General features: G+C 42.3%; 2 protein-coding genes across 2 annotated transcripts; both read right to left on the bottom strand.

The window, feature by feature from the left end:
* Nucleotides 1-10,333: 10,333 nt before the first annotated feature.
* On the bottom strand, nt 10,334-15,607 carry lurap1l (leucine rich adaptor protein 1 like). The gene is made up of 2 exons (XM_006804151.3): nt 15,190-15,607; nt 10,334-11,832 (listed from the first exon to the last, which is right to left on the bottom strand). Exons 1-2 carry the CDS (start codon nt 15,394-15,396, stop codon nt 11,443-11,445), a joined length of 597 nt encoding a protein of 198 aa, XP_006804214.1. The 5' UTR covers nt 15,397-15,607; the 3' UTR covers nt 10,334-11,442.
* A 1,457-nt stretch (nt 15,608-17,064) lies between these two features.
* On the bottom strand, nt 17,065-21,668 carry LOC102784859 (5,6-dihydroxyindole-2-carboxylic acid oxidase-like). Its single transcript, XM_006804150.3, has 7 exons — nt 21,085-21,668; nt 20,628-20,950; nt 18,880-19,084; nt 18,598-18,765; nt 18,319-18,498; nt 18,091-18,237; nt 17,065-18,003 (listed from the first exon to the last, which is right to left on the bottom strand). Exons 1-7 carry the CDS (start codon nt 21,437-21,439, stop codon nt 17,816-17,818), a joined length of 1,566 nt encoding a protein of 521 aa, XP_006804213.2. The 5' UTR covers nt 21,440-21,668; the 3' UTR covers nt 17,065-17,815.
* Nucleotides 21,669-24,030: the final 2,362 nt, after the last annotated feature.

Here is a 24,030-nt window from a genome sequence, read left to right on the forward strand (position 1 = left end):
GGCATTGTTTTACGAACTAAAGCAGCGGTCCCCAACCTTTTTTGCGGCACAGACCGGTTTATGTCCAACAATATTTTCACGGACCGGCCTTTAAGGTGTCGTAGATAAGTACAACAAAATAAAACCAGTACCGCTACCAAAAAAAAGCAGATTTATTCATAACACACTGGAAAAGACCCAGGGAAACCGAGTTAATGACGATAAAAAAATAACGATAAAAACCCTAAAAACCATAAATTTCACACCTGAACTATAACTCTCGCGGCCCAGTACCAAACGATGGGGCTGGGGACCACTGAACTAAAGGATGTCACGTTGTTTGATGGAAATGAAACCTATAGAAGGCTGAATTCAAGACACCCTGAAAATTAAAGCAAAAATAATGATGCGGCAGGCTAGTACATTTTGCTGAAATTTCATTGCAGCAACTCATAATGGTACTCAGTAGTTTGTATGACCCCCATGTAAATGTACACGTCTGACAATGTCGGAGCATGCTTTTAATGAGATGAGGGATGGTGGTCCAGATCTGCATCTGGTCATCACTGAGCTCAACCCAGTGCACCAGCGTAGGATCTGACAATGGGTCCAAGGATTTGATTCCGATACCTAATGCCAATCACGGCTCAGTTGCCAAGCTGGTAGAGGTCTACATGTTCCTCCACGGATATGGCTCCCCAGACCATCCCTGACCAACCACCAAACTGGTCATCCTGAACAGTAACAAGTATGACTCCACGCCTTCTCCAGACCATTTCACGTCTGTCACATGTGCTCAAGATGAACCTCCTCTTATCTGCGAAAAGCACAGAGTTCTGGTATTCTATGACAAACGCTAACCAGGCTCCACAAAATGTCAATGGCCTTCACGTCTAAAAGCACTCCTGTTTTGGGGGTTGTTTATTTAATTAACAGCAAAGCAGCTGAAACTAATCAGCAACTCCGTGTGCTCCTTATCTAACCACATCATCACAGAAGTCTAAACAACTTGATGCCACAATGTAGAGCTAAAAAAAAAAAAAGCACCATTATAAGCAAAAATCCCACAGCAAACATTTACACTGCTGTAAAATGTTTCCTGAAACTGGAATGTCAACATCTGTACAACAAAAGAGGATGCCTGTGTGAAAGGCTTGCAGCCACACATCTATCATCCCTCTGTTTTCAGAAGTGGGCTGCAGTGGAATCCATGCTATGTTGCATTGCTTGCCAAACTGCAGAGATTCCCCATGAATTTATTCTAATGAAGAGCTTGCAAGTAGAAGAAAATTAACTATACTACCATATTACTCATGTGATACCAAACACCTCAATAATGTAGAAGGTTGGAACTTTTTTCATGTATAAGTATAAATATCTGAAGAGGTGTTCCTGAGTGGCCATTAGCAGGATATTTTACAGCTCGATAGTTTTTCAGTCGAGGAAATCTGACTTGCTTTCCCAGCGCTTTTACCCTATGAGCAATGTGCAAGATCATTAGTCTTCATTAGTCTCCGAGCAGAAAGTACAACATCCTCACCTGTGTGGCTACATCAGGCAGGAGCAGACTATCTGGTCATCTATCTACATAAGCGGACAAGCTGTCAGCGCGCCGCGCAGCAGTGATTCACACGATGATCCAGCACAGAGGAAATCATTAATGCAGCCAGCAGCCTGAACACTGTCAGGTCAGCTATTGCTCTCTCCAGTCACCATATTGTATTTTAAAGCTCGTGTCATCTCAGCTGGTCTGTACTGCACTATTGACTATATGGATTAACCCTAATCCTTCATTTGAGCAAACCCATGAATGCAAACCTGAAATCAGTAATGACAACAAAAAATACAGGAAGTGAACCCTGTTAGTCTTTGTCACTTCTGTAAACCTTCCCAGACAGCAGAAGTCTCCTGAGTCCTATCAGTAACAGTCGGCTAAGAGGCTTTAGCCCCACTCACCCCACCCCAGCACAATGGGGCTGTCTGTAAGGCCAAAGAGGCATCCCAGGAGTCAGCTGAGACAGGTGGCTATCCCCATAGGGTATGTACATGGGGGCTGGGAGGCTGAATGAAGGAGTAATCAGAGACAAAAGCATGGCCTATTTTCAGCGGTGTCAGTTTTCAGCAGCTGAATGTGTGGAGAGGAATGCCAGAAAACATAAGTACAGCATTATTAATAAAGAAAAGTTTTTTTTAACCCACTTTTTATACTTTCAGGTTAAACACATTAACCAGTTCGTAACTTTACTAAAATTAATTGGGGGTGTTTTTTTTCCTTTTATATTTTTCTAATTAAATGACACGCTTCAGTTTTATGAAACAGATTGCAGTGGATCTTATATACAATATCATCACTAATGGTCATTTAATAATACTGCAAAGTATACAAGTACCAAGGCATGCTTGCTCTTGTTTACTCAGTCAGCAGCAGTAAAAACCACAATCCATTGTGTGCTATTGATGTAGTTTAATTCTTTGTCCTCTTTCAGCTCTGTGAAAAGAGTTTAATACACCAGAGATGTTGATTTAACTGGATTAAACTAAATAGTCCACATATCAAAAACTAAGTAAACATTCATAAAAAAGTATAGTTTAAAGGACAAAGTTAAACATTAACCCAACCGGTACTGTGTATGTTTCATATGAAGCTATTTATCACGTCCACATGTCTTTACTGAATGTCATGATGGATTGCACCAGTCTAGCTGTCCAATTGGACATTGCCTACATGTGTTTACTCATTTGTACATAAAATATGACTGATTGGCTTAGCCGATTAGTATTTCAAGTGCTCAATAGCAAGTGTTGCCTACTAATAATTATTAACACTAGTACATCCACATGTTACAATAATGTTTGGTCTGTAACTACCAACACCCACCCACGTGTGGCAACGTGATGACATCATAATATATCATGTAAAATGTAAGATTTGTGGATATAAATTACATGTCATGAAAATAAATGGATATAATGATTTTACAAGGTCTTACAAGAGCATAAAATCTACAGATGGGCCATTTTTGCCCATTAGGTGGTTGCCAAGCAACATGATGTCCCCTGGTATAGATAAGAACCTTCAGGGCCCAAGTTGTAACTGTGTGCCAGTTTTAAGTGGAATTTATGGTTCAACAGCGAGAGCCTGTCTGCAGTGGGAGTCCACGGATGGAGAGAGCTCCGCTGTCCTTGCAGGCAGTGTACAAAGTATGTGGCACAACCGGTCTGTGGGCCACTCTTACTTGTGCTGTTATCGGTCCGTCAGCCAGTCGTGGAAAAGACCTGAAGCGAAACAGAGCATTGAAGCAATGAAAAGTGTTCACTGCAACAACTGCCTTTGGTTTTGTTTTTTTCCTTTCCCTCCTTCCCATCAATCAATTAGCATTCGACTAATGCATAGTTCAGCCATTTAAAGTGATGTGCAATTGAAATTTTGGATGACTGCAGTGGGTGAAAACCCTTTTCCGCTCGTATGTAGATGGAGACATTTGCAGGACTCTAAATTGTGTTTTAGTTGGTCAGCTCATTTTCTGTATTATAGTAAGATGACGGATGGATATGCATAATAATCCCGTCCCAATGCCACCGCTTCATCTCTCTTTCTCCAGACCATTCAATTTTGTACAATCCCTGCCATAGCTCAGAACATATCAGACCATGCTTGTGATGTTTTAGGTGATGACAAATGTAGAAAGAGATATTTTGGAAGGCTACAATTTTGGTCAAAATCAAAAAGTCATGCCGAGGAAACCGACTCTTCTCCAGATTTCCACAGTCCCTAAATCTGCTTCTCCTTTGCATGCAAACTTGTGGGTAATTTGAATCTACCAAAATTACATCTCAACAGTGGAGAGCATCCAAATCCTCCTCTAGGAGAAATGACCCTGTGTTTTCGTTGAAGCTGTGTATTTGAATGAGGGGGCTTTAAGAGGGTGCCAAGGAAACCTTGCCGGTTTGCACCCTGATCCCTCTTTGGATATTAGAGGTCTTTTACCTCTTAAACCAAAGCACTTGAGTGAAACCTTCAAGGTCCCGTTACACCAGCTTTGCAGTGCAGAGGAAGCTTTTAGTGGCAAATTTGGTGGTTTGAACTTGGATGGCCCTCCAGAGAGGTGAAGGGATGGACACTAACGGCATTGTGTGTCTGTCAGTGAGGATTTGTTAGACAGGGGTTGCAGAAAGACTGAGAAGGAGCAGAAACAGGCAGATTTGATGTGATACAAAAAAGCAGATGACAGCTAAGAATGCGCGAAGATGAGCCACAAACATTACAACATATCTGATGTTGTATAGTTTCAGAAGAAATAGCGATACGATTGTTTTCTTTTACTGTCTAATTTTATAACACGACTCCAGATCACAGCGGCGACTACAGCAACTCCGCAAAAACCATGGGAGAATCCCTCCTTGCAGGACATTGAGCAGAATTTGTACTTTCCCAAGAGGATCACATCTCTTTTGCATGAAGGATGACAGTTTATAGGGGAGCACAGATCCAACAGTGACAAGAAAGCTGCAGTATCTGGTGTAACATGTGCAGAAATGATGACAGAGGAGCACTTATATGGGCAGAACTAGGGAAAAGATCAAAAACAGCAGATGAGTGAATATACAGGTGATAGGTCATCATTAAGTCATCAGATAAAGGTTTCCTGACCTCAATGGTCAATCAATTGTAACGCTTTCCTGCCTACCCCGAGCTGCCCTCATTTAGCCTCAATGAGCGTCTGTTGAATCACGAATCCGTCATTTTGGGGAAAAACAAAACAAACTACGCTTGCCTACAACGAGGGTAAGCCCCAGCGCAGGGTCATCTTGTTGCCAGGAAACACTTGAAAAGATTCTTGACCTCTTTGGCCTGTCGCTAGGAGAGCTCCTTATTGGCGCTAGTTCGACCCAGCGAGGAAATAATTAATGTGGGAATAACTCAGTGTAGCCTGTTTGTGTCTGTTTTCAGCTGCACGGCTACTTTGTTCACATTACAAATCAAACATGCTGACTGGCTGAGGTTTATCTCAAAGGCAAAATAGACCGAAGTAATGAGAAACGCTACGACTTCTGTAAACTTCAAAGCAAAAATTAATACCACATATTTTTTCTTTCAGTCTCCTCCGTGACTCACGAGCTCGCTATCGGGAGAGCAAAGCAAAAGTTCAAACGCTCTGACGGGGTCAGTGCCTTCTGTACAAGTCTCTTTGATTCCTAATATAGTCACGGAAAGGCTTCCTGGCCTGGATAGAAAGAGCAAAAGGGGAGTGAAAAAAGGGGAGATCAAATGGGATAGACGTTTGTTTTGTTCTGTTCTCTCTATCTGCCGAAGGTTCCCGGCTTATTTAGCCTGCTGTTTAATCTCAGCTGGCTCAACGGCTCAGGCTGCTGCCGAGCGGTCAGGAAAAGGCACCCGATCCAAAAATGCATCAACCGCAGCCAGGCAGTCACTGGGCAACCCCACATACCGTAAGACAAAAGGAGTAATGAAGGCAAAGAACAGGCTGGGTAGAGAGAATACAGAAAGAAATGACTAAACCACAGAAAAAAGAAGAGGGGTGGTTGTTTTTATGTGACGTATTTTATATAGCACTTAAGATGCCGTGAGTAAAATGCAGGTGAATCAGTCAGCGGGATAAAGGTTACAATTTGTGGTTACTGATGACTAATTAGCCAATCCTTAGTTCCCAGTACAAAGGAAAGGATTTCATTCAGTGGAATACATCCTTAACAGTTGAGACATGTTGACATTAGAGGTGGTCATAGGGTAAAACTGGTTCTACCAGTTTGTGCCTGTGTAAAAAAAAAAAAAAGAGGAATTCTTTCACAACCAGTATGAGTCAGTATAACAACATTCAAAAACCAATGATTCTGGTTCTTTTAGCTCTAGTTTTCAGCTATTTTCATTTTCCGTTATCAGGAGCAGTTGTTAGTAGCTACTAGGTGTTAATAAAAGATGCGCAAAATCGGTTAGAAACCTCAACTATTAGCTATCTAAGTCTAATCCAATAAGCTGTGAGCTCATGCAGGAAGTATAGAGTCAGGCTTGATTGTTAGTGGTATTAATGTATTTTAAATTGAATGAGGCATGATCCTTAATTCAGACTAAGTCAATGTCAGTTTAGGGTAAGATTTAAACTTAATCTTTCTTTTAGCTGCTCCCTTATTCATAATGGGGTCATGCCACCAGATGAATCTGCATATTTGATTTGGCAAATTTTTAGGTGGGATGCCCTTCCTGATACAACCCTCCAAGAAATTTGCATCTCCTCCTCATCTCGAACTAGGGAGTTTTTATGTTTTGGGTCTACACTATGTTAGCTTTCAATGACTTAGGCTAATTTTGCTGGTGGAGTGTTTTATAATTTTAGGCTTGTAGATGTGCTGGTTGCAAACGATTCCCACTTCAATCTCAGTCGGAGACATAAATCCACCTGCAACTGCATCAGGAGGGCATCCAGTGTAAAAAAATAGATTAAAACAGTCTCTCTAACCAAGCATGTGGAGCTTCCCACTGTGCAGATCGCTTCTAAATAAGGGACCAGCTGCTGAAATAGCATTTTGTACTTTTTATTGATATACTACTGATTAGAAATATAAATAAATAAATCTTATCAGTTTCAATTTCAGTTTAAATCAACTTAAAAATCTGAAGCCAACAACTGCAGTTCCTCAAATGGCCACTTGAGGACAGCTTCTAAAGTGAGTCACTCCCCATAGACGCTCATGTTAAAATATCAAATATCAAAAGATAAACATGCACATACTACCTAGTGCAAACAACTGCTTTGGCAACAAGAGCCAAGTTATCCCCTCACCCAATCATTTTTACAACCCGTCCACTTAAATTGTATCAAAGCTTTGATTGCACAGACAGCATAAAAAGTGGGCGGAGCTATTGTACTTTCTTTTATTGGTTTTGGACATCTGATTCTGAAGTGTTGAAATGAGCCGGGCACTTTTGACTGTGAAACTGTACCCTTTGGTATGCGCTGCTTCAAATCACAGAAAAGCCTCCATTTATAAACACAGTATGACCAATAGTTTTTTTTTTAAAAATTGTAATTATTTTTATTCAGTACGACCCAAAATGAATGAGTTAGCCCATAAATTCATCAGGTAAGTGTTTCCAGAGGTCAATTCAGAAAGCTGATTTCTCATAGACTAATATAGGACTGGACGTTTCTCTGAAACCACAACTATCGCCATCTAAGGGCCTTCAGACCGAATGCAGGTTTTTAGGCATTTTTCGGACCCAGAACATACGTCAGTGTTTTACAGTATCTGTGTTTGACTGACAGGTGGGAGTTTCTGAAGATAATGAGTAATGGCGTCACCAGATTTACTCTAAAGTAGTAAAAAAACACTAATTATAAAAGCAACTAGAAGTGTAGAAAAGAGTTGAGTTGAAAAATAAACAAATTGAGGTTCACTGTACCAGTAAAACACTACGGTGAATTAGGTGTAATTTGTTACATCCAGTGAGATTCCTGAACAGCAGAGTGCAGATTAGGTCTCATGGGTTACTCTTCTAATCTTTGTAGTTGCACATCTGATAAGTAACCAAGCACTCCCTGTATTTAGCGTGCATCCTTTGCCAATGCCAACACTCTTTTTTTGGACTGTTAAAGGAAGAAATCCAGCTCTGCATCCGAGTTATTGCTTTAGCGCACTCTGCATCAAGTTTCATAACTCAGCTCTGGCTTAATTATGACTGGAATGCAGCCTGACCAGCCTGGAGGGCAACAAGTTCTCAAGCCGTCCAATTGCTGTATTTGGGTTTCTCCGATGTTCCTATGTGATGTTTACAGAAGCTCCCAAAGGGCACTTCTCTAAATGCCAGCAGAGTAATTTAAGAGGGCGCAGACAGCCGTCGTTAACATCTATTATTTGCAACGACGGAAACAGTTTCAAGCATCTTGTGCTGTGAACATAGCAGATCCCAAGAGTGGCCAAGTTTCACAAAGCCTTTTTAGAACAATTCACAGATTCACAGCGTGGCAGACGGCCAACGAAGCTCCTTCAAGACCTTCTCTTGAAAGTTTATCTGACTTTAAAGCAAAGAATAATCTAACGAGAATGAATCTGCGTGCCATCATCCCATCGGCACTGCAGATAATGCCATGTGAGGGAAAACATTACAGCAGACCTTGACATTCATTAAGTGATTTTTCCTACAGAAACTTTTCCACAGCTTCATTATTTCCCAGCATGGAGCTCCTCTTGTAATAGAGCTAAAAAAAGAGAAAAGATAACTTAAAGCACTACTGTCCACCACAAGTGTGACTGCACATCCCACCGAGCCACATTCATTCTACAGCCTGGTATATAAAAAATAGATTATTTTAGCACTGATATTTATTCATATACAACTTTTCCAGTTGATATAAAGTTGCAGAAGAACTTCCAGCACTCTGAAACAAAGTAAACAGCCGCAGAGAGAAAAGCTAATTAAAGTAGAATAAAATAAGGCGACATGTTTAGCCTGTATGTGCTGCTTCCCGTCTGAGGGGTGCGCGTCGTCTCCGGCTCTTTTGATCCCTCCCCACCCCCTGAACCCCATTCCAGTACCCATATCCTGTATCCTCATTTGGTACCGTGGTGACAGTTTCCCAGATACCAGACGGTATTGGTTTCCCTTCATCTTGTGGCACAGGTCCAACCCCAGTGTCTAATTTGCTAATGGATCCCCGTTGGAAGCTGCTGTCTCGACTGTACGGCGGTAGAATTATATGTGCACAAGTGAAGTAACGGAGGACTAACTGAGTGAATGAATAAATCATTGTTTTGTACTTTTCCCCCCAAACATGGGCGACTGCAGCCGATTTTTCTCTTGTTTGTTTTCTGCAAAGCCTTGGTGTCATTCACCCCCAGAATCTGCAAACTTGACTGTAATAAAGCACTGACAGCAGCATTCCTTGCTTAAATTTCTAAAGATGTCATTACATGTTGGCATCAAGAGGAAATGAGGTATGACGATGGGCTTAAGTTTACTCTTGATGAAGGTTTGAGTCTTGCATGCTGCGCTGAAAGACGGCAGCTGTCTTTATCTTAAAAGCTCCATCAACTGGTGGTCCCTTTCACGGGGCAAACGTACACTTGTTAAGACCACAGAAAATGGGCAAATGGCAGCTGCCATTCATGTGTAGTGTACCATGCAACACTCTGACTCAGACTCATTCAGCATAAACTGACAGAGCCTGTTCGGTAGGTCCAATTCTTTCACGGCCACTAACTCTAGTCTCAACAGTTTCCCTGCAAGTAATGAGCTATCAGTTGTCATTACATGGATATATTTTTGGGACATTACATTTGGGAAAGTTTAGAGAATAGTTTGTGTTTTTAATTGAATTGCTGACATGAAGGTCACGCTGTCATTTACGCGGATCTTTTGGTTTTAATGGAATCAGCCCGGTTCAGCTTTACAGGGGTCTTTAGCTACGCCGAAGCCTCTGGGTGGTAGAGATAAGGCAGCGTAAAACCAAATAAAGCTGCTTTGCACTTGGAGCGAGACAAAGTTAAAAGCATGCTTAATGTGCCTGGATGCAGTGATTATATCTGTCTGGACCTAATGTAACACTTAAAAGTGTCCTTTGTGTCCAATCTTGAGATTGCTGCCACCGTTTAGTAAACACCCTAAACAGCATTCGTCACAGCGCACATGGAGCTCTGTGGACAAAGGGAGCAAGGCAGCATTTCCAAGCGAGTGTAACAACTACTGAAGTACAGTGGGCAAAGGCTACTCATTCATTTGCAGGCCAATGAGAGCAGGGTTCTCATCTTTCCCATGAAGACTTTCCCTCTATAGCTCGTCTGGACCTGTAATTATCACATGAAAGATAAGGAGCCAGCGCGATGCATTGCAAATGAGAATAACATAACAGCCTGTCAATGATTCTGCATGTCTGGCATTTCAGCAATAGCTCTGTCTCGTCTTTGTTTGCCTTAGTTACTCTCAAGTGACGCAGTCCAGTCATTCCAGCCAGATGACAGATACTCGTGAGTTTCTGGCAGCATGATTTGTCATCTTTAATAACGCTAGTTTATGCCAGCCAAATGACTCCAAACACTCCTTCTTTGTTAACAGCTTGGATATTTTAAAGGCTACAAATAAACAGCTATTTGCCCAATTTAGAGTTTTTAACAATTTGAATTAACAAGGGTAATTTTCCACGGCACATTACACGGGGCACCGCGGAGTCTGACCTCATTATTAAGAGATTATTCTCAACTTCAATCAGCTAAAAAAGCAGAGCACTGTGAGGTTCACGTTCCATCTCATTTGGATCCCAAAATGAGGTTTGTTTCTAAAAACGGGACCTAAAAGTTCAGAATGCATCATGCTTAGAAGTTTCTTTGCTTAAAGGAAAAACAAAACAACGTAGCACAATGAGCAAGAAAAATCACAATATATTATTTCATTTTCCACAACAGATCATCAGCAATCAAATAAAAACAAAACAACAAAAAACAGTTTTTGCTTTAAAAAGCAGGCGAATACAAACGTCAGATACGTCAACACAGGAGCGTTAAAGCTAAAAATAACACATTTATGTACAGCGGTGTATCGCTCTCGTTAAACCGTTCTTTAACAACAGTGAATTTAAAATCTGCCCACAGAGCAAAACACGTGTCCCACATATGTCCACCATTTATAAACCTTACATCTGCTGTTAAAGCAGGGCCTAAATGATCTATGAGACAATCAAACTGCTTTGGTTTTCAGTCAAGAATCTGAGCTTTAAGTGTGCAACGAATCTCTTGCGTTTTAGGCTACACGCTTTAACTAGTACTGCTGAGCAGAGTTTGACTTGGGAACTCCTGTCGGTAAACAAAACAAAACAAAAACAATAAAAAGCAGAACTAAAAGTTTCACACATACAGCAGTGGAGCTCAGGATTTGGCATGGAAACAAAGTGCACTTGCTGTGACACTTAGACTAATCACTTTGCCACTTGAAACTGTTTTACCTCGAGAATCGCTCAGCATGAAATGTCCAATTTTCCAAATGGCTGCTAAATCCCAATCTAGTCTGTTTCTCGGATCAGCTGATTGTGGTTGACCTGACGCAAACTCAGAGTCGGATTTTCCACAGATACTGAGTATAATCGGCTGTTCAGTTGATGTTTCTACTTTTTCCACACCCACCTTTGAAAATACTTTTAGGCTAAAAAAGTGTGATACACCCAGTGAGGTATTGGATAGCTGAAAACAACTATAACTTTGAATCATGATAAAACACCCTTTCAATTAATCTGCATTTAAAGTGTTAAGACATGAATGTTAAGCATGAACGGTTTGAAGAGGCGCGTCGTTTCGACAGAGTCCGGAAAGTAAAACATAACATTAGTCATCAGGTAAGACTTGCTAACATCTCGCTAAAATTTAGCATTTTGTTTTAAAAGTGAAGAATACTTTTGAAAACCATTCTTCACAAATTACAGTAGTCCCTCTGTAATCGCCACATGTAGCTTATCATTATTATCCAAAGCAGTAGTATTCATCCGACTCCACCCTGAGTTTCAAAGGCGATTTGGCAAAGGCGTCGCCGTCGATCACCGTTTTATCCACAAAACAATCAAGGTCCGTAGGCGAGGGTTCATCCGGGAGGTCCTCTGCTAGTGTGTCCAGGTAACTACCCACAGACAGACCATCCAGGCCGTCACTGTTGCCATCGTTCAAACTATTGAAGCTTCCTCGCAGCGAGGCGCCGTCCTGGCTGTCCGACAGGCTGTATAAGCTGCCGGTCAGGCTGCCGTCATGGCTGGCGACGCTGCCTTTGTCATCTATCATCCAGCGGATGGACTCGATGCCCTCGTTGATGGACATAAGCTGCTGCATGAGCTTTACGTCAATGGCTCGCAGATTTGCCTGTTTTATGGAGAAAAATAAACATTCAAGTAAGGTCACTGCATTTTGCATTTCAGGAAATATGGTTAACAGTTCAATATGTCTGTTCTCTAAATACATGGCTAATGTAAGCAGTGGGTAAGCTTAACTTAAAGGGAAGAAAGAAAAATTAACCTACACCTTGTAATATTAGACCCTGTCACATATGCCTAGAGACTGGTTGACGATCTCCAATTGGGTTGTAGGCAATTGCTCGAACTTGATGTCATTTGCAAGCTCAAATTAGTTGTAACAAGGTATAGAGGGCTGCATGAAAAACCATCCTGTGATTACTCTGGCCACTAGCAGATTGCAGTGGCCACTGTAGTTTGTATGAAAAACTTCAACTTGTCTACAAACACTTGCAAAATGTGCCTAGGGTATTCGGTAGCTGTTGGCATACATGTTGGCATTTTCCATACAAACTACAGGCAATCTGCTAGTGACCAAAGCAATCACAAAAAGGTTTTTGATGTAGGACTCTCTTTAGTACCGATTTCACCCAGCAACTCTCAGCAACGACTTGACAACTGGTCGGGGAGGTCGTCCAGGCCTCTGTAACTTACCTACTTTTATTTTACTAGTAACTGATTTAATCTTTTTTAAAGGCATTGTTTGTCTTAGTTCGAGTACTTCTGTTACTAAAAGGAAGAAGTTCCCTTTTTAAATATGTCACTAGTGTTTAGAGCCTTTGTTTGAAACGCCATAAACAGTTACCAGCTGATCTGACCAAAGTCAGGTAAACGAGTTATCCATTACTTGTCGTGACAACAAAACAAGACTATTTTTAAAGCGCACGGTCATATCATCTTAGTGAGGATTCATAAATAACTACACATGATAAATGTCTGAGAAATCTGTTTACATTTCATGTGCCCGACAGATCAGATTTTTAAATCAGCAGATATTGGCATTGGTCATAAAAATCTCAGTTGGGTTCTAGCAGTCTTGCTCTTTGCTCAGCTTGAGACAAAGAGTTGTGGGCTGACTTAAAATGACATTTGCAAAGTCTTATCATGCTTCTGACCTCACATACCAAATTCTTTTCTACCCAGCCAGTATATTCTTCTTCTACTGTGTGACTTGTCTGTTGGTCCCGCTATTTTCTCATCATCTCCAGAGCAAAGATGGTATTCCAGATTCAACTGTCTGACTGTTCTGACCACACTGCAGGGGAGCTTGTAGAGTATTTTATTTAGTTGTAATTGCCTAACAGTTATGTGTTCAAAACAGCAACAAACACAGTAGTGAAAAGTGTACTTCTTAGCATTTATAATGACAGAACTGGAGCAAATGACCCAGCAATTACGTAACCTGTAACAGCCACGTGAGCAACACCAGCACCCTATTTAAATCTGTAGATAAACAGACAGGTATGAGTTATGCCAGATTTAGACTTCTGAGGAAAATCGAAGTTGTAACTGGAAACTCCTTTTAACCTCATGTTGTAAACTTCCAGGTAACCTGAAGGGACCTCCTGAGAAATGTAACTACATGTCTGGTCAACACAGATGAGTCCGACTGGTCTAGAAGATTATGGCGTAGATTTCGCGCTGAAGCGTAATTCAGGCATTAAACTACTTCTTGCCAGTAGCTGTGGCGTGACAATTTAAAGACAGAGTCAAAGTCCACTAACAGTGCAAGAAATAGAGCTCATAAGTAAAGTGGAAGCCAAGAAAACAACTAAAAACGAGTAGTGTCAGTATTGCTACTGTAAGCAACAAGGTTCAAGGATCATTCCTGGTCTCAGAAATAGTACTCTCCCCCACAGATAAATTAGTCAGAGAAAACACAATCTACTCAAGTCATTGTTGGGTCATGTGACACCGGAAAAACGACTTGTACGCGTGTCAAATCACAGCCAAGAGACAGTTTTTATTCAGGACAATGGACGAACGATGCCTACTTTACACAGTATGGCCATTGACTAAACTTCCTGCCCTGACAAACCATGCTATTGAGGGTGGATGGAACTGCCTATGGAGTCATTCAAAAGGGATTCCCCCTGCGTCTACTTGGTGACAAACGCCCGGTCTGAATGAAAATTGGTAAACGGGCAGCTGCAACATCCTGCTACAGTGAAAACACTCTGAGGCAGATGAAGGCAGACAGGGTTGGTAGACTGTTCCAGACAGCTGCTTTGACACAACAGCCTTTCTTTAGAGTGGATTTGTAACCACCCTTCATTTGGCTCACATTGCTGCCGGTGTGTTTGTTTTGCAAGTATAACCACCTGCCTTATGCACAAACACACACACAGAAGCTCAGCAGATGGAGTTACACCAGAATTATAGGCCAAGCAGCTATGTTGTGTTAATAGGATGGCACCACTGGGTCTCTATCACAAAATGAATATCAAAAACACAATTAGTGCAGCACAGTTTTTGTCTGCGCTGGATGCAAAACATGATTTGTGATACAAAACCCCAAACAGGCCTGGCGGGACTGCCGTTTACAGTTAATTTGCTCCTTTGATAAGCCTTTGATTAGTTTGGGCTCGCAAATAATGCAACAGAAAAGCTAAATGCTACTTTCTTGGCACAAACTTGTGAGTGTGCATGCAGGAAGTGGTCTGATTGGATTAGTGGCTGAAATGAGAGACCAGTCACAGTTGGGATTACACTCAGTTCATTTAAAATAAATTCATTTAGTATTTTTTTTATTTTACAGGATGCTTGCATAACAAAATAACTGCCAGCAAAAAGGTGTCATTTAAGTCTAAAAAAGCCAATTACAGATCTACTATTGTCCTTACAGTAATCTTTAATAAACTAATCCTATCAGAGCGAGATCTGTGGCAGCGGGTCAGTCTGCTGGCTATGACACACCATCTGCTCGGGACTCCTAATACCAGTCTTGACCTTTTTAAAATGGCGCGTTGCTGCGACTCTGTCGGAGTTTGAGACTAGCAGGACATTCCAGGGACATTTGAGAACAATTTGAGTGATCGCAGATAAAACTATGCAAGCATGGGGAGATAATTACAGCTGCACAACTGCAGTGGTCTGGATCATACGACAGGAGGGGGGGGGCGAGCGCCCTGAGGTGACGGGAGTTCACAAACAGTCCTCTGCACAGTGTGAACGGCTCTCACCTGCCCCCGTGACAGTCGTTCACATTTAATGGTTATACCTGGAGCTCAGGTAATGCTATTGTGTCTAGGTAAGGTCCTTCAACGCAACAGAAGAAACAGGACCATCCTGGCAGTAAACAACGATGCCACCACATTTATCTGAAAGTAATTATTCAAATATTACTTACAACACCTGAAATTAAGCTTTAAAGAGAAGACTATTAAACTGTTTGCAAGCTACTGTAGAGCTCAGACAATACACTCACCATCTCCTGTTTGAGAAACAACATTTTGCTTTCCAGTCTTTTTATGTCCGCAGAGTTAGCGCAACATTTGCAGTTCCCTGAATGCGGCGCTGCGGACTTGTCGTGTTTCCCTCCGGCGAGAGAGCGAAAGAGACTGTCCGGAACTTTTCGGCCCAACTTCGTCTCTATGTCCTTCAAGTCTCGCATGACGCTGTTGTCCTCCTCCATCGCGGGGTGTCACACACGCAGTCAGGACAGTTATCTGCGACCACGGAGGTTATATTCCCACAGCCTGGCGGGCTGTTCGCGCGAGCTTTAATCAGAGAGGAGTGGAGTCAAAGTATGCTAATAAAAGTTTTAAGGCGCGCGCTCATCTCAGTTGCTTCGCTGTGACGCTAAACGCACCGCTGCCACAGCAACAGACCTCCCATTTAAGCTCGTGAATGGACAGTTTAACGACAACGCGCGGACCCTCCCATTGGGGGAGCTTCCTCTGAAACCAGACACCCTACAGGTGAGACGAGAGAGCGAGAGAAATAAAAAAGCAGAGGTGTTTCCAGGATATTATTTTTCAAATGCGGTGGCAAAAGCCCACAAAGAAAATAAGCATGACTGTTTAAAATTTTATTATGAATAACTTTTTGCAAAGTCTTTTAATTCTCTTTATTTTCTCACCTCGTGACCCCCCCTGGACAAGCTGAGCTCGTGTTGTCAAGGGAAACTAGTCAGTCAAAGACAGTTGCTAGAAGTGATAAATGAAGTTGTAGCAGGGGCGTGTCCAGAGGGGTGGAGGGCATGGTTTCTGGCCCCCATGAAAATATAATGCCTCTTTTCGTTAGCGACTACTCAGCTTGAGTCTGCTCTGCTTGGTTTTGGTCATTTTCCATTACAATTGAGTACCACCTCAATGTGTATGGGGGTCGTTATCGCATTGTTTGTGTCATATGTATGCGACAGTGTAGGATGTTGAGGCGATGGTATAAAGGTTTTTGTCAGACACAGGGACGACACACGCACACAACACCATGCCAGATTACTGTTAGGCTGCTCCCTTGTCACGAGGGGCACTACAACAAGTAGGTCCATGTTGTACCCCTCATGACATGTTTGATTTGTCAGACTTCCTGACCCAACAACAGAGGAGACTTGGGTCTCTGTGGAGACTTTAAGCATTAAGTATATTTTAATGCTAAAACCTTTGTAATATTAGGGCACTTATTAGGATTAGCGGCTCCATAGTACAGGGATTTACACACTTGGCTAACAAGCAAAAGATCCCTGGTGTCACCCAAGGCCTCTGGGGCTCTTATCAAGAAGGCCATCTGGTGTAAAAACTAAACAGCCTTTGTGAATAATGAAGCAGCTGAAGCTAACTTCTAGGTTTTTCTTGAGTAAAGAGTTTAAATACGTCTCTGCATAGATTCTCAATCATCCAGGTCATGGTAGTGTAAGGAGCCTGGAAAGAAAGCGTCATGGTTTCATGACATTTCAAGACGTTTCACAAAAAGTCTAAACATTTGTTTCACTGCTTTGCAAAAAACTCAATGGAAACAGTGTTTAACCTCGTGCGCAGTGCCGCTTATCGCATAACACCATCTGCACGAGGACGCAGGGCAGCAAATGAGCCTGAAATCCATGCCCACTGCTATCCATGCCAATTTTCTACACTGTATTTGTTCCGCATCAAATTCTGAGGTTTTCCCGTGGGCCTGCATTGTTCACACCCTTAAGTAGCATAAATGATTCCCAGATGCCAAACTATTTAATGTAAAGCCCCTAAGTTCAACAGAATTATTTATGTAAAAATGCAAAAGTATAAATTACATTTTTCAACTATTGTATGAAAAATGTGTTTCAGCTAAAAAAGGACAGAAAATAAAGACTCTTGACACACACTCTTGATCTAAATCACCACTCTGCTTTATTTTCCTTCTACTTCTTCATTTATTAGCAACATTTCAAGTCAGGTGAAACAGTAACTTAACACATCATAAAAAAGCATATCTATCTATTGAACGTTCAGTAGGTCCTGCAGAGTTCTAGAAATTAAACTACAGCACCCCCTTGTGGGTAATATGGCTTAATTACATGGGCACTTTGGCACTTTGATGAAATATAACTTTTCTGGTATTGTGCAGCTAAACCAAGTGAACCTAAGAAGTCAGATAAACTCAGGGGATGATGTAGAGTATGCAGTTAGTAAAATGATAGTCATGTTCAAGAAGTATTACGTCCTTCATTACTTTAAATTGATGTAAAACGCTCACTGGCACATTCCTTTCAGGTGTGCCCCCTTTTTGTTAAGTGAATCAGCAAACACTGAACTTAGAAGTCAGCTGATCTTGATATGTAATTCCTGATTTAAGGCTTTAAGGCTTTAAGGATTTTAAACCACTGATCAAATTCAGGGTCCTGGAGGGGTGACGCTGGGCATTATAAAAAGTCTTCAGTAAGTAGGAAATGTAAAAGTCAATATTTACATCTGCACTATTTGTAAATATAGATGCACAAATGCAGCAACAAAAGAGATGATTTTATGTTCTAGTGAGAACAGATTCAGACTTTAACAAACCACACAAGCGCGTCACTGTGAGACAAAGAGGTGCTTTAAAGTGGGGCTTGTGTGTGTGTGTGTGTGTGAGAGAGTTTATACAACAGATTGGCTTTTCTCATCATCGTAGCGCTGGTACTGATCCCCGAGCAGAGGCTGGTGGCCCTCCTTCCTGTGAGACCGGGCACGCACAGCACACGTGGTGAGAGCGAAAACGACCGCGACGACCACAAGGGCAGCAACTATGGCCATGGTTATGATTTCGCTCAGGGTGAAATTTTCACCTGGAAAGGCAGGAGTAAACAATGATTACAGGTCATCTGAGCATTTCTCTGAAGGCGAGATTAAAGACGTGCGGGTCAAATGTGTACCTGGCCATTCGGCTTCGTAAGAGTAACCGAGGTTTTCAGGGGCGGTCACAAACATCTCCGAGTTGGTCACCGGAGGCCAGAAGGGCACCATGTTGTAGCGCCTGTTGTGACCGATGGGAGCATTTTGGTCTGGGTACACAGCCGCATCTGTCGGGAAGCACTTTAAATTAGCACAAAAGCCATTATGAAGGACAATACGTTTTTTAAAAACAGATGCTTCTGAAAGACCTGGGCTGTGCCTCCTCAACCATTCATCAAATATCGCGTCGGTAAAGGTGTGGAGCAGGACGAAGATGGGGTCGTTCGGGGAGAGGTGAGTCTGTCCTCCTGTCCCGTTCAGGAACAAATGAGCCAGGTTGTGGAGGCTCCTCACTATAGGGTCGTAGTTCCCCTTGGGGGTGCTGTAGCCTGCCAAAATAGCACGAAAGGGCACGAAAAGCTGTGTGTGTGAACGCAAAAGAGTTGTATGACAGACAGACAGACAGAAATATCTTTGTGCTCGCTGACCTTCAATGGTGTTCCTGAAGCTTTCAGAGGAGGTGGAGTAAAATGGCGGCGTGTCAAAAGTGTTGACCTGCAGGCAGTCTGCCACGTCCTGGGGCTCCGGGAGACGCTGGACCATAGGCCTGTTCACATTTCCTGCCGGGTTTCTTCTAATGGGAGAAGACTCGGTGCCTGGAGGGAGGGAGGGAAAGGAAAACAACCTGGATATTACCGTATTTTCAAAAAGAAGCCCAAAACAAAAAACACCCCACAGATCACTGCGACATCACCAGTCTCCAGCCTCACTGTTGCAGATGGTTCCCAGCGTATCGTAGTCCTCCACGCTCTCACAGACGACTCTCCACTGGGAGAAGATGGAGTTAGAACTCAGAGAGTTCATGTCAAAATTGCTCCTGGCTCCCATCAGGTCATCTGTGCAGATGTCACATGTGTTTCCCCCGATAGCAAAGTTCCAGTAGGGCAGGGCGAAGGAGGGGTTTTGCAGCATGTCCTGGGTATTGAGTATGAATAAAATCAAAGCATGGCTGGGTTAGAGTGTGTCGCCATGGATATGGATGTATTTGACTGTGATGCAAATCAAATGCATTCAGTCTGAAGAGTCGGTATTGCAATCTTTCTGATCTGATTTGAAGTTTAGTTTATTTTTAATAAATTGTGCTAAAAAAGAAAGCTCTAGTGGAAGTCTTTTTAATCCCTTTAGTTATGTAGAACGTCTATATGAAGACAGAAGTCGGGGGGATGTATACGGTGCTACATGATGGATTCAGAAATGATGAAACTTTGTGAAAGGAAGTTGCAGTGCAGCACTCTTGCTCTGCTTCCGACTTATTTCATGACTTTCCAATGCAAAACCTCGTAGTTTAAGATAAGGCGTAAAGGTAAAGAAAATGTTTCAATAGAGGATTTATAGGGGCAAAATATTCATGAATCTCAAAGGAACATAGTCTGTCTGCTTGGCTGTGAATTATTCCCTCCTTCAATTCTTCTTCTCCGGTGGTTTATCAAAGGAAAACTTACCAAATCCCACTTTTAAAGTCTATGCTTGCTGATATGAAACCAGTCGGGTAAAAGAGTGAGTTCAAGATAGAAACCCCCCCACCACACTAGTAAAATCCAGGCATTCTTACCTATATGATTTAAATGCAGCAGGACAAAAAGCAGAGACAGTTCATTCTAATTCTTACTGGAGAAAAAAAGAGCTTCAGTGTGTGAATGTGAGAGTGAATGAATAGTGGAATTGTAAAGTGCTTTGAGGGCCCCGAAAAGCTCTATATAAATGCAATCCATTATTATTATTATTATTATTATTATTATTATTATTATTATTATTTCCCTCAAATTTCACCAGTGTGACAGATTTGAGGATGAAAACAGAACAACAAAAAAACAAGGCACTAATTAGGGATTCCAATTTAAACCAGAAAATTGCTCAGGATAAGGAAGGAGCTTCTCTGCAGGAGTCCAACACTGACAGGGTTCAAACCCACACAGCACACACAGCAGCCTCATTCTCTGCCCTTAATTGTGACCCGACTGATGCATGCAACACCGACTCTGGAGGAGATTATTAACATTCTCCACGTGTCACTTTCGTGATCGTTAAAGTCTAATAACGCCACTTCAACAAAGCTCCTTTCAGTGCTGTTTCCTCCAAATGGAGGGTGTGCAGACCGAATCCAATCTCTAATTTGAAGTGGTTAAAGTCACATTTTGCGCGCTGCTCGCTTATTAAGGTGTGACATTGCTTCGTCAATTATGATTTCTTCGCGATTACAGTTTGCGGGGAAGCGCATTAGACAAAACAAACAAGCGGGCAGGGGAGGGTGGGGTGGTGGGAGGCAAGAAGGACATTTGTCGGTGTTGAACTGGTAAATTAAAGATGTCGATAAACAATTAAGTGATGATTAGCGACTCTCAGGCAACAAAATCAGTTAGTTTTTTTTCTTTTTCAAATTTGAGTTAAAAACACCCTAATGACATCCGCAACACTACAGTGTACGCTGTTATAGATCTAATTATCTGCACTATCTCACCTGCATGTCTCGCTCCAGCTGGAGCAGGTGGTACCTGTGCCAGGTCAGGAAACCGGGGCCCTCGTGCGAAAAATCCACGCCCCCAAAACTGGCCTGCCCCGCGCCCAGAAAGGTCTTGCTGACGGAGTAATAGTGGGACCAAACGAAGTAATTGTAGATGGAGACGTTTTCAAACTGCGTGGTGTTCCCGTCAGGGCCAAAGATGCCCGGATAGTGCCGCGTCGCGATCACCAGATCGGGGTGCACCGTGCGCTTGGCCTGGTCCAGCGCGTTCACGAACGCACGCTTTTCCTCCGCGCTGAGCTGCATCACGTTTCTTCTCACTGGAGGATTATAGCGTTGGAGAAAAAAACAAACAAACATATTAGCTTAACCGGTCACGCGCTGATTGGAAATCAGTTTTTAAAACCCGAGATGCGCGTAATTGGTACATTTTTGGCAGCTTTTTTGCACTTACCAACAGGAACTCTTTGGTCACAGTTGGGCCCGGTCAATCCGTGTTTACAGCGGCCGCAGTTATGACCACTGAAGTTTCCGTTACACTGACAGGTACGGCTGAAAAAACGGCTGGGCCATCGTTCCCGATCATCCCGTCCGTCGTGCGGGTACTGAGGCCCATGCGGCTGTGTGTCCACCACCACCGGCACACACTGTCCACGCCCGGTGCTGGAGCCACACGGGTCATTAGGGAGTCCAGAGGGCGACGGGCAGCACTGTCCACTCCTGAGACCCTCTGGAGTCACACACTCTCTGGGGAACTGAGCGCTCACAACCACCGCGCCCACAATCACCAAAAAGCAGAACTGCCACATTATCCAAAAAAGAAAAGTCGCTGCCAAAGTTTTACGCACGGCTGGTTTCGAGTCTGTTTTTACTGACTGACTTCGAGTACAAACCTAAACTAATTATTTTTCCCCAAAATACACTTGCATCACTTCACATCAGAAGTTACTTCTTCTCTGCCAAATGAGTGGGTGTAAACCTCCACCTTCCATGCACCCACGCAAGACTCCACTTCTGTTTCCCCCCCAAAACCACTGAACCGACGACCTTAAATACCGGATTAGCGCATGACTACCCGGATTTACTGACTCCCGCGTGATCCCATCACATAACATCATATTTCCTAGGGATGGAGAAGGTAGTGTGATCCGGTCATGCAGTTTTATTCCTCTAAAAAAAGTCCCTGGATGTCTACAGTCGACCGAATAAACACAGCATTAAATGTAAGAAAGTCCAATTAATAACCGACTCTAAGAAACACAAATTATGATAAATGACTACTTCCACACACACAGTGTAACGTCTCAGTGCGCTTTTATGAGCACTGTATGAAAATTAATTAGCTATGAAGTAATAGTTCCCCCTCACAAATCCTTTAGCAAAGGAATAGATGTTTGGAGAGTTAAAATAATAATAAAAAAAGATTTTCAGCGTGTTGAAGAAATTCAGCCTAGTGTGTGTGACACTGAAATTTAATCTTGCCTCAGAGGTTTGCTAAAGTGATCATATTTCAGGTCATTTGACTTCTCAGGAAGGCGCCTCCACCCTCCCTCTCCTTCTTTCCCCAAACCTGAGCCTGATTTTACTGTCCAGAGCATGTGAGACTTGAAAGCACGAACAGCATTTATCCCACAACAAAAAGTCTTTGAGAAATGCAAAAATGTCTCTGTGTTTTAAATCAGAATAAATAACAATGCAACAGGTTCCTATTACCATGCACGTCATGCATGGCAATTTAAAATCTGAATTCAAAACAGGTCAATAAATACGTTGCTGGTTTAATCAGCCTTTTAAATGCTCAGCGTGATAGATTGGTATAACCTGCCTACAAGGAAATTTGTCGTCCCAGTCAGAGCTTACACAGAAACACACAGTGTTTGTTGAGGGCTCGTACTGCACGCACAAACCTAAGGCACACTCTTCTCCATCTGAAAGTCCTTTATCTCCAGCCCCTCTGGCAGTAATGTGACGTGGGGAATGAGGTGGTCAGTGTCATGAGAACTAGCTGTGTGATGTCAGACCGGAGGGATTGCATGTAAGGTTTTTTGAGGTAATAATGGTGGCAAGTCTGGTTGTTGGAGATAAAGAAGGTATAATGATGTTTCATGCAGGGAGGGGAAACCCAAGATGTGGCCTGGGGAGGTCACACCACACAATAATGTCATCTGGGTGCCCCACACAACCAGTGCTGAAGCTGGTTCTGCTGGCTGAAGTGCTGTAGTTTCCATGCAAACACACAGTACTTATCTGCGATTAATAAAGGGCAAGCTCAGGAATTCTTTCCTTTTTTGTTAGCCAACTGTGTGTTATGTAGACAAGGTTATTATATTTCGAATATATCCAAAATCTTTGCAAAAGTCTCGAAGAAATCCTCAGGACTCCAAAAACTTTATAGTGCAAGATGTAAATGGTAAAGAGGTAAACAGATTCTCGGCATGTCTGTTATAAAAGACCATAAAAAGTAAGAATATATAAATTTTACAATCCCAGAGAAGCAGAAGGTGGGACATCATGTTGTCTCATCAGGAGTAAATTCAGGCACAGCAGGAGGGAAAGCTGTATACCTGTCACACATAAGGACCTTCTGTTTCCAACTAACTTTAAGGAATTATTTAATATTCTTCAACACGGAGTACAACACACTCCTAAAAAAAGATTTAAAAACATAGATACGGCATGTTTGCTAGCAAGCCTCCCAAACATTTAACAGCTTGGACGTGTGACCATGTGATGAATCTTTCAACCACCAAAGACTGGGCAGAGAGAGAGAAAAACATGTTTTCCTGCAGCTCTAACTTAAATTCACTTCTAAAGAATGAGTTACAGCTCACTTCGCAACAAACCATTCACATGACACCTTGGCTTCTTTTCTTCATTTGTTTATGATAAATGTGTATCTTTTTATTTTAACTGTATTTTTCTTTTATGTTGATACTGTTGATTGACAGTGAACAACTGTGGTTAAGCTAAGTGACAAAAGAAGCAAAGATGTCTGCTTGTGCATGCTTAATAAACTCTGGCAGGACCGATCAGGCGAACAGCAGCGTGTTTCCTCTGCTCATTATTTCTCCTGTTTTACAGAACGCTAATCTGTCTTCATGCCCACTGTAACGGGGCTCGTTACACTTGATGCCATGAGAATTCAAACAGTGCTGAGAGTCTGAATTTGAATGAAATCTTCAGGACCTATTTTCCTGTTACGTCAGTTCAAAAGTCACATTTTTGAGAATAGCCACTGAATGATAAACAGATTCGCTGTTGGTCCGATGGGACTTTTGTGGATTTATCTTCAAAGGCTCACATATAAAGAGACCATAATTCTTTGTGCAGCTTTGAATTCCTTTGTGTAACAACAGCTAGCAACCTTCAGAAAGATGCTGACCCACATACGAGAAGTATC

The sequence above is a fragment of the Neolamprologus brichardi genome, chromosome 3, assembly GCF_056152115.1.
Source record: "Neolamprologus brichardi isolate AB-2024 chromosome 3, ASM5615211v1, whole genome shotgun sequence".
NCBI lineage: Eukaryota > Metazoa > Chordata > Actinopteri > Cichliformes > Cichlidae > Neolamprologus > Neolamprologus brichardi.

Coding starts and splice junctions, on each gene's coding strand:
- lurap1l (XM_006804151.3), bottom strand. CDS start 15,396: ATGGAGGAGGACAACAGCGTCATGCGAGACTTGAAGGACATAGAGACG. Junction 11,833..15,189: donor TGTTTCTCAAACAGGAGATG/GTGAGTGTATTG, acceptor TCCATAAAACAG/GCAAATCTGCGAGCCATTGA.
- LOC102784859 (XM_006804150.3), bottom strand. CDS start 21,439: ATGTGGCAGTTCTGCTTTTTGGTGATTGTGGGCGCGGTGGTTGTGAGC. Junction 18,766..18,879: donor GCTGGGAACCATCTGCAACA/GTGAGGCTGGAG, acceptor CCCTCCCTCCAG/GCACCGAGTCTTCTCCCATT. Junction 18,004..18,090: donor TTACGAAGCCGAATGGCCAG/GTACACATTTGA, acceptor CTGCCTTTCCAG/GTGAAAATTTCACCCTGAGC.